This window comes from Rhinoderma darwinii, chromosome 5 (assembly GCF_050947455.1).
Source record: "Rhinoderma darwinii isolate aRhiDar2 chromosome 5, aRhiDar2.hap1, whole genome shotgun sequence".
Classification (NCBI taxonomy): Eukaryota; Metazoa; Chordata; class Amphibia; order Anura; family Rhinodermatidae; genus Rhinoderma; species Rhinoderma darwinii.
In genome coordinates, this window is record NC_134691.1 from 282,540,477 (window position 1) to 282,555,965 (window position 15,489).

General features: G+C 41.1%; 1 protein-coding gene across 2 annotated transcripts in view; it reads right to left on the bottom strand.

Moving 5' to 3' along the window:
* Positions 1-1,701: 1,701 nt before the first annotated feature.
* KAT2B (lysine acetyltransferase 2B) overlaps positions 1,702-15,489 on the bottom strand; it is a 123,330-nt gene continuing 109,542 nt past the window's right edge. Inside the window, exons 15-18 of one of the 2 annotated variants that reach the window (XM_075827212.1) lie at positions 11,700-11,736; positions 11,327-11,390; positions 8,426-8,510; positions 1,702-3,492 (exon numbers count right to left, since the gene is read on the bottom strand). In XM_075827212.1, coding sequence (XP_075683327.1) covers positions 3,299-3,492; positions 8,426-8,510; positions 11,327-11,390; positions 11,700-11,736 — 380 coding nt within the window. In that variant the 3' untranslated portion in view covers positions 1,702-3,298. The remainder of the gene's footprint in view (positions 3,493-8,425; positions 8,511-11,326; positions 11,391-11,699; positions 11,737-15,489) is intronic. The other variant, XM_075827213.1, reaches the window with a different exon arrangement.

Sequence of the window (15,489 nt, forward strand, 5' to 3'; positions counted from 1 at the left end):
ATGTTGGGGAAGAAGATGGGGGGGGGGGGCGACAAACTTGATCTTTTCCCCGGGTGCAGGAGAATCTAGCTACACCTTTGCGCAAACCCAACATTTTCCATTAAACAAATAAAACCATTGCCACAGTGAAGCATGGTGGCATCTTCATGTTCTGGGCATGCTTTTCATTGGCAGGGACTGGAAAAATGGTCAGAATTGAAGGACAGATAGATGGCAGTAAATACAGGGCAAGTCTTGGGAAAAACTTGTTTTAGTCTGCCAGAGATTAGAGACTGGGACGGAGGTTCACCTTCCAGCAGGACAATGATCCTAAACATACAGCTAAAGCTACAATGGAGAGGTTTAAGGGAAAACATTTAAATGTCTTGAAAATACCTAAGCAAAGCCCAGACATCAATCCAACTGAGAATCTGTGGCATGACTTGAAGATGGCTGTACACCAACACAACCCATCTAACTTGAAGAAGTTGGAGCAGATTTGCCTGGCAGAACGGGCAAAAATCCCAGTGTCTAGATGTGCTGATCTAATAGAGACATATCCCAGGAGACCTACATCTGTAATTGCAGCAAAAGGTGGCTCCACAAATTATTGACTTTCAGCGGGTGACTACTTATGTATATTTAAGTTCTCTTTTTTTTTTTTCCTTAATTAATTTGCACCTTCAAAGTGGTAGGCATGTTGTGTAAATCAAATGGTACAAAACCCCCAAAAATCCATTTTAATTCAAGGTTGTAATGCAACAAAACAGGGAAAACACTAAGGGGCTGAATACTTTCGCACAGTCTAACAAGATTAACTTGTGTCTATGTAACCACAGAATAACAATTTGGATTGAGTGTCAGGATTATTGTTCCATATCCAATGGTATTTTCACTTTTTTTTTTTTTGCCAATTCAGGTAATGATATGCCTGTTTTTGAGAAGCATGCCAACCACAAAGACACGGGCTGTCATTTTATATTATTTTCTGCTTGTGCATCCTTTTATGCACTTACTGCCCTATAAACTCAGGTGGGATATCTACAACAACATTTATCCACACAACATATCAAAAGGAATGACGGTATAGAGAAAATCCATAATTTTAAGATATAACAGACTTTCACAGTCTTGCATTACATTAGGGCAAAAATATTTACACGTTACCAGCCAAATAAATAATTCCTAATTTAAATTACACTGTGGATTTCCACAGTGCCCATTGAAATCCATGGGCTGTCTTTGTAGCCACCCTCTGCTCTGACCAATAGAGAAGGGTCCTGAACAGGGACCCCTTACCCATTGACTTAGAATTCCCTTATATACGATTGGAAATTTTGGCCACAGAAATTTTACATACTCTCAAATTGAAGTGTATTTAACACAAAAATGTAAGTACATCACATATAGTAAGTAGTGAGTTTTGTCGTTTCACTTTTAGATTACTTGTTATCATACAGTTCAGGCGGCAGTAAACAATATATTTGTTTGGTTGCAAAAAATCTAATTTCTAGTGTTAAATTTTACTGCAAAATATTTTTAAACGATCCAAATTGTATAGTAATCATTATTATTATTAAAGGAGCACTCCACTTTATTTTTTTATTGCACCCTCCATTTGTACATTGGTGTTTCAGTGGGGTGCTTTGTGTAAAAATACTTACCGTTCTCCACATCTTGTATTTTTCGGGTCCAGCGCTGCTCACGTGATCTTCCCTCTGACTTGTCTGGAATCACTGTGCTTTTGAATAAACTGGAACTCCTTTCTCTCAATGCATTCCTATGGGAGCCAGAACGAGGCTCCATAGGAATGCATTGAGAGCCTGACTTCTGGTTTTCTGAACAGCAGCGATTCCAGACCAAGTCAGAATGAAGATCACGTGAGCGGCGCTGGACCTGAAAAATACAAGATGCGGGGATCGGTAAGTATTTTTACACACAGCACCCCATTGAAACACCAATGTACAAAATGGGGGGTGCAATAAAAAAAATAAAGTGGAGTGCTCCTTTAATTATATAGACTATGAAACAAAAAAAACAACTAATTTAAATACTGTATAACAATAAACATGACTGCATTTGCATATGGAACATCAATGATCTGGTTTTATCGCCTGAGAATTTTATGACAAAAATAGACCTGCAGTTTGACTAAAATCTGGGAAATGTATGACAGGTATTGGAACATTAAAAATACCATGTAAAATAACCATCTACCAAAGAGATAAACATTACCTGACTGCAAATTGCCCTAGAAAAACACAGATCCCCTAAAAATGTAATCTCATCCTACAACAACAGGTAAAATAAACACAAGGACCCCGCGTTCTATAGAAGCTGATTTGGTGAATATATCACAGACCTGCTTTATTAGCAATCCCTCAACATAAAATTATGAACGGAATCACTTCCCTTACAAGTGGGAGCAAGCACAGTAATAAACCCATAGGTTTGCATGGATTTATATACAGATTACAGGCGTCATATGCAGCAGCCTACATTCCGTCTTAGCACTGATGACAGGTCATCCGGGGACCCCATAGCAGAGCAATAAATATAGGCCCTTTTACATGCTGCTGGGCACCACCACACTCTTAACCGCCAGCGACTGGAGGGGTTGGTACCCCATCCCAAATGCAGGTTCCTTGTTTGCTAACACTAAGTGCAGCTTCTCACAGCTAACTTAGATTGGGTCCCCTCAACAGCCGCATAGGTTGCCCCTACGTTACGTACACGCTTGGCCTTCACAACGTTTTGACAAGCACTGCATTGATACATCCTGCAGATGGCAAATTCCGTCAGATTGATAATGCAATCGTTCCCACTTGAAAAGTTGGCAATTCCAGTAGTTAAAATAATTATACAAGGGAGTTGTTAAAAATGGAATTGCCTATTAGATTTGTTTAAGATGGATTTTTACTTTATGCCAAGAAATATTATTATTCTTTTTTTTTTTTTTGCTGTAGTTCTATCAGATTATGTTTTAACTTATGGCCGGCATAAGCAAATGTATAATCTAAAGTCAGCCTTTCTGTTATATTAGTGGTTAACATAATAAATCTCATTGTACAAAACAATTCTAAATATACAAAACATTTCATATCAACATTATATACTTTAAAAGCCCTAAAGGTAATAAAGCACCTTTTCTAATAAAATCTATACAAAATCATAAACAACAAAAGGAGGCTCGCTAAAAGCTAATAGTATTATATGAGTTAATAGGATTTAAATTGAGTGCAAATTCCAAAGTGTGATGCGCAAAACAGTAGACAAGCCAATCATATCAGGCACGTTAATGTAACATTGTAGTCCCTAATCATTTCTCAATCAGTCCGGCTTCTTTAATTTTAGTATAGAAAAATTTCTCCAGGATATTTGCACATTTAAAGTATTCACTCTCTGGTGGATTGTACTCCCTGCAGTTTGTGAAGATCCTCTGTAGATCTGCCATGAATAGCTTCTTTGTAACATAATATCTGTTCTTCACACGTTCACTCATAGTCTTCAGATCTGGTATTTAAAAAAAACAAAAACAAATCAATGGAAATTGGTTGAATGTTTATTATGCATCTATACGACAACTATAAAGTGACACGTGAGACATCAAAGCCATGTGTGCTGCCTTAGCCTATACCATAAACATTATAAATTCGTATGGGCTGACTCGCCCACCTTTCCACTGCCAAGGACGTATACAATACGTCCTAACTGTAAAGGCTTGCCGCAACTGAAATATAAGGGCTACAGCTTAGATCTTGGTGTCATATTAAAGCGCAGAATCTTAGCTTTCAAATATTAGATAAATGGGCTCAAGACCTGCATTATTCAGGGCAAGTGACAGCAGGAAGAAAGGTCACAGCGTGTTACTGTCATCTCTCCCATTAGACAGTCCCCCAGGAGGATAGGATACAAGAACTCTTCTTTATCTTATCACCCCCCTTATCAATTAAAGTGGATATGTGCTCTCTGTCAGATTGAGGGGGGGGGGGGTCGTCTATTTATTAGTAGTATTGGGGTGAGAATATGAGCAGTTGAATGTGTAATCAGGACATATGTCGACTCGGATGTCTACTGGCATCTGGATTACAGCGATTTTTGAAACATTTTGGTATATTAAATTCTGGTCATTTTGTGAAGATATGTGCATGTAGACATAGGCATAAGTGGCATGTATGAACTTGGCATATCTTTAACTTTTTTCTGTTTTAGTAAGTATTGTGCGTCTCATGCTCTGATTGAGTCAGACTTTTAGCCAAAGACATAACCTTTTTAAGCAATTTTACCATAATCTTACTCTCTGATGCAAAATTGCATGAAGGTGACAAGGAGTACAAAGTACTGGGTGGCATTTTTGCAATGCGCTGGGTGTGTACTTAAAATATATGGGTATGGGGGTATGATTTTTATATTTTATAATTCAGGTTTTATTTGTGTATGTCAAAGTGTGTTTTTTTTTTTGTTTCATCTTGTAAAGGTAAATCTTACTCCATCCCTAGCCCATGGCTATATTCCCTATAAAGATACAGAGGTACAGTTCTTCAAACGCCGGGCTGCAAATAAATAAGGGTATGTTCACACCTGCGATCAGGGTTTCCAATCTGCTCCATCATATGAGCAGAACAATATAAAACCCGAATGTGCAGGAACCGTAGCTTGACGAACACCAATGGCGCCTGATAGAACCAATTGGCTTTAATGGGTTTCTATCAGGTATTCGCCATTGTGTCTGTCGTTTTACGTGAACAAAGTTGTGCATCAAGCTGCATGATTTTTTTTCCAGTATTTTGGACCAGGTCTGTGACAAAGGCTCCTAATGCAGATGTGAACAGAAACTAAGCGGCTAAATATGTGCAGCCCACCTAACTTTAAGAGAAACTCGGAGATAATTCCTGCAAGTAGCTGGGAGCGCTAAGGACATGAGGTGCTACATGCACTGCTTCACTTACAGTAACTTGCCGACATGAATTGAACCTCTAGTAAGATTAAAATGTTTGTATCTAGTGCTATTACTTTTCAAGCAGCACTATTTGCTGTATAACAATTTATAGAAGACAGAGGGATTACATGGATTATCTATTTTTAAACTACAGTACATGTTATTAATCTACTGATTTCTGAAACCATCCATGCCCTGGATTTTACATATTACCCCAACAGCAGTGAAGACTTTAATCATAAAACCGAACCCAATGACCTTAGTGAACGTGCTAGATGTCTTCTGCTACAGAACCCAACCTTAACAGCATTGTCCAGACAGTACATATTTTTTTGCCAGTAGATCTCATTGTTTCTGGTGGATTCTTCTTACTATCTACGAGTGTAATCACCAAAGAAGATCAGCCGCGTTGGATATTTTTGGCTATCCTTTTTTCTCTTCCAGAGTCTTATTAATAGTAATAGAATTAAAATGCACCGTTATCTGAACTAAATATAATTGTCAATGGGGGATGGGAAGTGATAAATAACTCCAGAACAGCTTTCGACCGGCAGTTGCTATTGTTTGTGGCTGCCATAAGACTGGCCATACAAAACAAATGTAATTGAGAGTGATCTATACGTTAAAGCTTCTACCCAACCTCACACTTACTGCAATCCACGATCTACGTTATGTAGGAAAGCACATCCATTAAACCCTTTTGCTGCCAGGTCTTTTGGACATTTTGCACCTTGTAGCCAGGATGATTTTCACACTTTTAACATGTCCAAATAAATAGAAAAATAAAAAAACCATACTAAAGCCTCATACCTATATATTTTCTGCAAGTAGACAATTGGCACATTGTCTGTGAAAATTATGACAAAAAACTCAAACTGACCGCAATGTGCGAACACAGCCTAACCCTAATCAAACATCATAAATACCTAAAATTAATCTAATAATGTTTAAGTGGAACTGGTTGGAAATTATCATTATTGGTGACTGGTAGTGGATGAGAATGTCTTTTTTGACTGATGGAACGCTTTTCCATCCATCAGAAATGTATTAGACATTTCTCTCTAGTAATAATTGTTATAGCTATGACTGTAGCGTGTAACGGGTATCGCTAGAGCAGCGGTCAGTGTATTTTACCCTAAAGATCGGATATGTACAGGATAGGGACAGTGTAAAATGTACAAACTTTATTGATTGGTGTGTGGTATACATGCTTGTTGCAAGTTTTACGATTGTAAATGTCCAAGTTGTGGAGTCAATAAACGGTTTCAAAAAGCGCAGAGGGGTGATTAGATGAGCAAAAACAGACCCCCTATATGAGATGAGGAAATATTTAAAGTTATTCTTCCACCTAGGGTCATCTACAGACATACAGGGACAGGAGGAGAGTAACAGCTTCTCCTCCTCTCCCTGCATGATGTTAACTTCCTTCCCCAATAGCCCCCCCCCTCTTCTATGCAGCTCCCACTTCAACCTGCTGTAACTCAGGCTGCTCTGAGCTAGTTTGCAGCTAGAGCTGCAAACCAAATCTTATTTTAAAGCCAAGAATCTTAACTTTATGTTAAATAAAAGTTAATTGAAAACCAGTATGGTCTGATACATAAGAGAGAAACGTTGTTAAACATCCAATAAAGAAATGTAAAAAGGAAATGTCAAACACATGGTATAGCATTAGAATAAGTGACATATCACTTACAAATATAAACAGAGTTCATATGATATAACACAGTATCCAGGATGTAATTTCCCAGAGAAAAAAAGGGCTAATGAAAACATAGAACACTCGTAATAGGGGAAGACAGCAGACTGGAAACAGGGAGGGGAAAAGTGGAAGAAGGAGAACAGAAGGTAGACACAAAAGGTGGGGTAAAGGGAAAAGTAATTTGTAATTAAGTACCTATCCGCAAAGATTACAAAAAGGGCAATTATATCAGGTGGAGTAAATCAGGCTCCCATCACTCAAGGGTCAATTTGAGCAGAACTCCGAAATAAAGACCTAGGCAACCAAATGCAGTGGAAAGAATAAGAGTCTTATTATCTATGTTATCAAGAACTACCAGTTCTACCATTTGCATAATATGGCTCGATGATTCGACCCATTGGACTCTGGTAGTTGGTGTGGGAGATGTCCACAGTTTATGGATGATTCGTCTCATAGTCATTATAAAGTATCACAGTAGATCTTTTCGAATGGATAAAATCAATTCTGGCAACACAAAGAGAGCAAGGTAATCTTGGGTGAATTAGTGATTGAGGAGCTACACATGGAATTGAAAAGGAGAATGATGGCCTCCCACAGATCCCGAATGGCCGGGCACACCCACCATATATAGTCCCCCAGGAATTAGAGCATTTCCAACATAGATCAAAAACCGTGAGAAATATTTTATGCAAGCGCATCCGGTGTACTATGCCATCTGTAGAGGATTCTAAAGTTAGTTTCTAGCAAGAGAGAGAGAAAATGTATGAGTCAATAGAGTAGCCTTACCCCAATTCTTTGAGGTGAAGGATTTGCCTAGTTCTCGTTCTCAAGCTGCATAAAATGGCACACTATCCTGTTGTTTCATATCCCCCATCAGCAATCCATAGAGCAAAGAAATCAGATGTCTTGGAGCAGAGTTTCTGGTGCAAAGGTGTTCAAATGGTGTAAGAGATCTAGCCTGAGCCGAAGCGTGCATTAAAGAGTTATAAAAACTGTGAAGTTATATGTAAACCAAATTGAACCCTGTAAAAAGCTGGTCTTGATAAGGATGAGAGGGGTTTCAAACCCTGGGAGGTTGAAACATGTCTAATTTGAAGGTGATTGACAGGCGTGTCCAAAAATCAAGGTCTATATTTCCCAATGGCTAGGGATGGAGGATAATTAAAAAAGTTTAATATTAATATCTCATAATGACAGGATGGTTTTACGTGTCGAAGTAGGAGAATCTTGGCTTAGAACAACTCTAGCTAGTAAGAGCCGTTAGTAACAAGGATGTATTAGATATATTCTTGGCTACTGAAGTGCCTTCCTACCAGGACATATGAGATACATCCTTGGCAGAAAAAGGGCTAAAGCTAAAGGTTTTGTATGGCAAGCATACAATTAAGACGGTTGTTGTAGTAATTATTATGAAGTTAATAGTAGTTACTTGAATGATTCTGGCCTCCCACACACGAGCGCGTTTGGTCCGTGATATACGGTCCGCATGTCGGCCGCATTTCCCGGACCCAACACACTGCAGGGAGCCGGGCTCCTAGAATTATAGTTAGCTATGACGCTAGGTGTCACTGCCTCGCTGCGGGACAACTGTCCTGTACTGTAATCATGTTTTCAGTACGGGACAGTAGTTCCGCGGAGAGGCAGTGACACCTAGCATCATAGATAACTATGATGCTAGGAGTCCGGCTCCCTGCACTGTGTTCGGTCCGGGAAATGCAGCCGACATATGGACCGTATATCATGGACCCAACACGCTCGTGTCAATCCAGCCTCAGTAGAAAATGAACTAATAAAGATAATGTTATTACCCATGGGAAATCTTATGACTTCATAGTATCCTGGTGCTTCTGTTCTTTTCACAGGCTCCATGAAAGGCCATGCACTTTGATGACTCTTAAAAATATAAACAAATAATTACATTTCTGTAATTTTAAGTATTATAATGAAAAGTTAAAAAGTAATAAAGGACTACAGCTGTTATGACGGCATTTATAGACAGATTTAATTACATTTACACACACACACACACACACACACACACACACACACACACATATATATAACTCAGTAATAATTAGAAAGAACGACATGTTATACAGAGCCACATGACTGTGGCAGCCAACTGCTGGCTGCAGTAGGAACAACGCAAGTATATTAGATTTTTGTTTGAATTGACTATAATGTTCAGGGGTTGGAAAACCCATTTAAAGTAAAACTTTCCAGGCAGAAATTTACAATTCAAATAACCAATAAAATGTCTCAAAAGAAAGTACAATTTACAATTTTTCAAAAATAATAATAAATAATCTTTATTAGTCCACAAGATGGACATCCCCCCCTACAAATAATGTATAAAAAACACTTGTTTAAAAACAGCCTCAAGTGTAAAGTATAAGTAGTACACTCAACTCTCTGGTGTATGATCTATACGCCCATCATGTCTTCCACAGGTAATTGATGATTTATAGAATTATTTGGTACAGGTTGCACTTACCAGTGTTTCATAGCATAGGATCTGTGGTTTTTTTCACGTTGGGGTCTGATTCTAGATACTTTCATCCCGGCTTGACACTATTGATATAATTTATGTGGCCAACTCATTGATTGGGACTTTGATGGCTTTACACTTGTGGCTGTTTTTAAATAAATGTTTTTTATACATTGTATGTATTTGTAGGGGGGGGGGGGGTTTGTCCATAGTGTGGACTAATAAAGATTACTTATTATTTTTGAACAATTGTGAATTGTACTTTCTTTTGAGACATTTCATTGGTTATTTGTGTAAAATTATTATATATCTTGTTAATTGATTTACTCTCAGGATATATATATATATAGTTTATAAGAAATTTACGATTCAGCTTTTGCCTTGACAAGTAACTATTTTCTTATCCTTTTAGCTGGATCTGCATGCACCAGATTATAACACCCTTATTCGATACATGGAATGGTATTATGATGTGCCCAACCATCTTTAGACATAAATACTCCCTTTGTTAGATATTACTAGATACAAAAGGGGACTCCAGCTAAATTAGAGCTTGGGAGGTGAGAAATCAATTGTTATGGCTGCTGCCTCCCACTCATGTGTACTTACTGGCCCTTGGCATCTTATGGCTCCCGGCGCCGCACCTCTGTCCTAGTCCATGCTGTTGGCATCCTTCCCCGCTGCTGCTCTCCTTCAGCTCCTCTGTCACCCACTAGTACTTATGGTACACTCCCCCTTTTCTCTTTGCCTGAGAAATTAGGTTCTTTAATCTAGCTTGCTAGTACTGCTCTTTTTGTGTATTCTATTGGATTATCTGTTACCGACACTGCTTGAACTTGACCATCCCTGTCTGACGCTTGCCCTGACCTTTTTCCTGTTTATTGTGACGACCGTCTGCCGCCTGACGTCTGGCTTTTACTAACCGTCACTGACCATCTTCCACTTGCACTGACCCACACTAGTACGGACTCTGCATCTTGTTTGCTGTTATTGTATTTCGCCTGTCCATGTCGGCCATTGCCAATGGAGACAACTCTTGGGGTTTCGACCTGGAGATTCTAGTGGCCAAGTCTACATTTCCGTATGTAGGTTAAAGGGTGAATACCTAGCTATTACTTAAAGTGTAGCTAAACTTTCGACAAACTTCTGACATGTCATAGTCACATGTCAGAAGTTTGGATTGGTGGGGGTCCGAGCACAGAGACCCCCACCAATCACTAGAACGAAGCAGCTGAAGCACTCATGTGAGCGTTCAGCTGCTTAGTTTCTGTTCGGCTTTTTCAGGGAAGCCGATGTATCGGAGTACGGGCTCATAGACTTTCTATTGAGTCAGTACACTGATACATTTATTTCCGGAAAAAGCCGAACAGACACGAAGCAGCTGAGCGCTCACACGAGCACTTCAGCTGTTTCGTTCTAGCGATTGGTAGGGGTCTCCGTGCTCAGACCCCCATCAATCCAAACTTCTGACATGTCACTATGACATGTTAGAAGTTTGTCGAACGTTTAGCTACACTTTAAGACTCCGCTCCCCAGCCCTACACTAAATCTATTGCCAACATAGTGGGTCCAAGCCATCCTCTGGTGGCCCTGTGACAGTCACCAACATTTATGGGCACCATGACATCAATTAATGAAAATCCACACAAAAATTAGATCTTCCATTTTTCCCTGGAATTATACTTTAAAGTAAATATGCACCATTATGACATTTCATGTGAGAATAAAGTATCATTGGGAATCTTGCTGAGTTCTCCATCTATCACTAGAATAAAACATCGATGGTGTTCTTCTGAGCACTGTGTTTCTCCACCTTTGTTCAGCTTTGCTCAGTTGAGGCAACACTGTTGGGCCACTGACAATAGCAGCCTAACCTGTCACGCCCATGTTAAGCTGATTGGGGTCATATTGAACGACTTCTCCAGATATCCATCAATTAAGTACATTGAGTTTATCATAACCATTTTTGGATCTGAAATCTAAAATCCTATAGTATAAAAAGCGCACCCACAACAGCACTATCCCCATTTCAGTCATATGGAGCCAATGTGAAACAATGTCACAGATTAATATATTCGTTTAGATTATTCTTGAGTCGTATGGGTCATAACTACAAAAAGCATGGTCAGATAGGTAATCTAATGTGTTCGCTGGGAGGGAGAGGGGGAATGATTTATTAAATCAGCTAAAGAACAAATACTGGTAAATATAGTGCACTTACCTTCACTTGCTGCAGAATATTTTTCAGTGTGTTGTACATCTGTTCTGCATCTTTTGGTTCTTTACTTGAAATAAAAACATAAACCAAAATTGAAAACAAAAAAAAGAAAATAAAATCAGCATTAATTCCCTTCATATTTAAAATGTTTGATACTTTATTTGTATTAGATATGTCCGATTTTGCGTATCATTCTCGGCCATTATATTTATTGGTCCGTTAAAGATACAGGCCGCATACGGAAGACATCCATGTGCAGGCTGTGTTTTGCGGATCCGTGGTTTGCGGCTGTATAAAAGCTCATGGATGTGTGCATGAGCCCTTACTGTACATATAAAATGTATTATGTCTAAAATGTAAATGAAATATAAATTACCTTCTGTCTCTTATGCTTGGCTTCCAGCCAGTCTCTCCTGTAAAACAATACAATAAAAATTACACCACGCAACCACACTAATATATTCACCTTAGTGATATTCCTGAATACTACAACCACTATATGATCATAAGTACAAAAGCGGAAAAAACGGACACTGTATCATTTCTGGGTCATTACAGATGCACACAAAATTCTCTGGATTTACAGAACTGCTTCACAATAACCCATTCATTTCTTATCAGTGCATTCACTGTAGAACCACTAAAAATATCATATAAACCTAGCAGAATATATGGTTATAATTAAACACTTAAAGGGGAATCCCACTAAATAAAAAAGTGATATAATGAAAAAAAAAACATGCAAAAATCAACAAAACTGTGCTGTGAACACAAGGCCTTACGCAAGCATCAGCCTACAGCGCCAGTGTAATGACGGGATAGGGAGAAGACAGGTGAACCCTATTCTACCCGCCACTCAGTCCCTGCCTACTTGCACGGCCCGTCCTAGGCGACGGCGTACAACTGGGTGACGGTCCCTACGCTCAATATGTGCACGACAGACAAACAGACAAGGGTACACAGAAGCTAAGGGAAATGGGGCAGTTGCCCAAGGCAAGACCGTGAGCAACAAGAGTAGTGAACGAGCCGAGTCAAACCAGGAGTGTGCGAGGTACCAAACGCAAAGCAGGAGCGTAGTCAGTAAAGCCAGGGTCAAAATGAAGCAAGGTCAATAATGATAGCAGGAGCAGCAGAGCCAGGAAACAGGACAGAATCACAGGCAGAGACAAGCAGGAAATGAAGGTATAAATAGACCGAGGGCGGGAGCTAGAACCGTCTGGCCAGGCTGTGATAGGTTCTCCCACTCCTGAGCCTACCAGCCTGAGTGGTAGCAGATCGAGTCACTCTATCAGACTTAGGAGCAGGTGCAGACTGATTAACCACGGGCATCAACACAGAAGCTGTGTCTGGCAGATCCTTTACAGTACCCCCCTTTAATGAGGGGCCACTGGACCCTTTCTAGGTGGACCTGGCTTATTGGGGAACCAAAGATGGAACCTCCTGAGCAATACCCCAGCGTGAACATCCCGAGCGGGTACCCAAGTCCTCTCTTCAGGCCCGTATCCTCTCCAATGGACCAGGTACTGGAGGGAGCCTTGGACCATCCTGCTGTCCACAATATTGGCCACCTCGAATTCTACCCCTTCAGGGGTGAGAACAGGGATCGGAGGTTTCCTCGAGGTAGCCAAGGACGGGGAGCAGCGTTTCAGGAGGGAGGCATGAAACACGTTGTGTATTCGAAAAGACGGGGGTAACTCCAGTCGGAAGGAGACAGGGTTAAGGACCTCAATGACCTTGTACGGCCCTATATACCGGGGAGGAAATTTTTTGGACGGGACTTTAAGGCGCAAATTTTTTGAAGACAGCCACATCAGATCCCCGACCACAAACAAGGGGTTAGCAGAACGTCTTCTATCTGCCTGAGTCTTTTCTATGCTCTTGGACGCCTCTAGGTTCTTCTGAACCTGGGCCCAGACTGTGCACAGTTCCCGATGAACGACATCTACCTCGGGATTGTTGGAACCACCAGGTGAAACGGAGGAGAACCGTGGATTAAACCCAAAATGACAGAAAAAGGGAGAGACCCCTGACGAGTTACTGACCCGGTTATTAAGGGAAAATTCAGCGAGGGAAATTAAGGAGACCCAATCATATTGACAGTCAGAGATAAAACACCTTAAATATTGTTCTAGAGACTGATTAGTCCTCTCAGTTTGGCCATTAGTTTCAGGATGGAAGGCCGAGGAGAAGGACAGATAAATCTCCAACTTTTTACAGAAAGCTCTCCAAAACAATGAAACAAATTGTACCCCTCTGTCAGAAACTATATTGACAGGAACCCTATGGAGACGCAGGATGTGTTTGACAAACAAGGTAGCTAACGTCTTAGCATTGGGTAGTTTCTTGAGGGGCACAAAGTGGCACATCTTACTGAAGCGGTCTACTACAACCCACACCACTGACTTTCCTTGAGATGGAGGCAGATTGGTGATAAAATCCATGGAGATAAGGGTCCAAGGTCTCTGGGGAATGGGCAAAGAACATAGTAAGCCCGCTGGTCGGGACCTGAGAGTCTTGGACCCAGCACAAATTTCACAAGCAGCGACGTAGGCCTTAACGTCTTTAGGCAACCCAGGCCACCAATAGTTTCTGGTAATGAGGTGCTTGGTACCCAGGATGCCTGGATGGCCAGATAGTGCAGAGTCATGATTTTCCCTAAGTACCCTTAGCCGGAATTGCAGGGGAACTAACAGCTAGTTCTCAGGAAGGTTCCCGGGAGCTGAACCTTGATCAGCAACAATGGAAATGATTATACCTGGGTGCAAAACACAAGCAGGATCTTCCTCCGAAGGAGGGCTGGCCATGAAGCTACGCGACAGTGCATCAGCTTTAATATTTTTAGACCCAGCCCTATAGGTGACCAAAAAGTTGAATCTAGTAAAAAACAACGCCCATCGAGCTTGTCTCGGGTTTAGCCTCCGGGCAGATTCTAGGAAAACCAGATTCTTGTGGTCGGTAAGGACCGTTACCTGGTACCTAGCCCCCTCCAGGAAGTGGCGCCACTCTTCAAATGCCCATTTAATGGCTAAGAATTTGCGGTTGCCAATGTCATAGTTACTCTCAGTGGGCGAGAACTTCCTGGAGAAGTAGGCACAGGGACGGAGATGGGTGAGGGACCTGGTACCCTGGGACAAGACAGCCCCCACTCCCACCTCGTCAACCTCCATGATGAATGGCTCCATTTGGTTAGGCTGAATCAGCACTGGGGCCGAGATAAAGCACTTTTTAAGGACCTCAAAAGCCTGGACCACCTCTGGAGGCCAGTGGAGGGGATCAGCACCTTTGCGAGTAAGATCCGTAAGAGGCTTAGCGATGACCGAGAAGTTAGCAATAAATCTCCTGTAATAATTAGCAAACACCAGGAAGCACTGTAACGCCTTCAGGGAGGCAGGTTGGACCCATTCAGCCACAGCCTGAACCTTGGCAGGGTCCATGCAGAATTCATGAGGAGTGAGGATTTGACCCAAAAATGGTATCTCCTGCACCCCTCAAGGTATGAAAACATTGGATATTTCAAGAAAACGTAAGCGTGATCATCGTACTGTGCAAAGATTTGTGGCTGATTCAGAGCACAGACGGGTTCGTTCAGATAAAGGCATAATGAGGAAGGTTTCTGCCAGACAAATTAATAGGATTAGGAGAGCAGCTGCTAAAATGCCATTGCAAAGCAGCAAACATGTATTTGAAGCCGCTGGTGCCTCTGGAGTCCCGCGAACCTCAAGGTGTAGGATCCTCCAGAGGTTTGCAAGTGTGCATAAAGCTATTATTTGGCCACCCCTAAACAATGCTTACAATCAGAAACGGTTGCAGTGGGCTCAGAAATACATGAAGACTAATTTTCAAACCGTGTTGTTTACTGATGAGTGCCGTGCAACCCTGGATGGTCCAGATGGATGGAGTAGTGGATGGTTGGTGAATGGCCACCATGTCCCAACAAGGCTGCGATGTCAGCAAGGAGGTGGCGGAGTCATGTTTTGGGCTGGAATCATGGGGAGAGAGCTGGTAGGCCCCTTTAGGGTCCCTGACGGTGTGAAAATGACCTCTGCAAAGTACGTAGAGTTTATGACTGACCACTTTCTTCCGTGGTACAAAAAGAAGAACCGTGCCTTCCGTAGTAAAATTATCTTCATGCATGACAATGCACCATCTCATGCTGCAAAGAATGC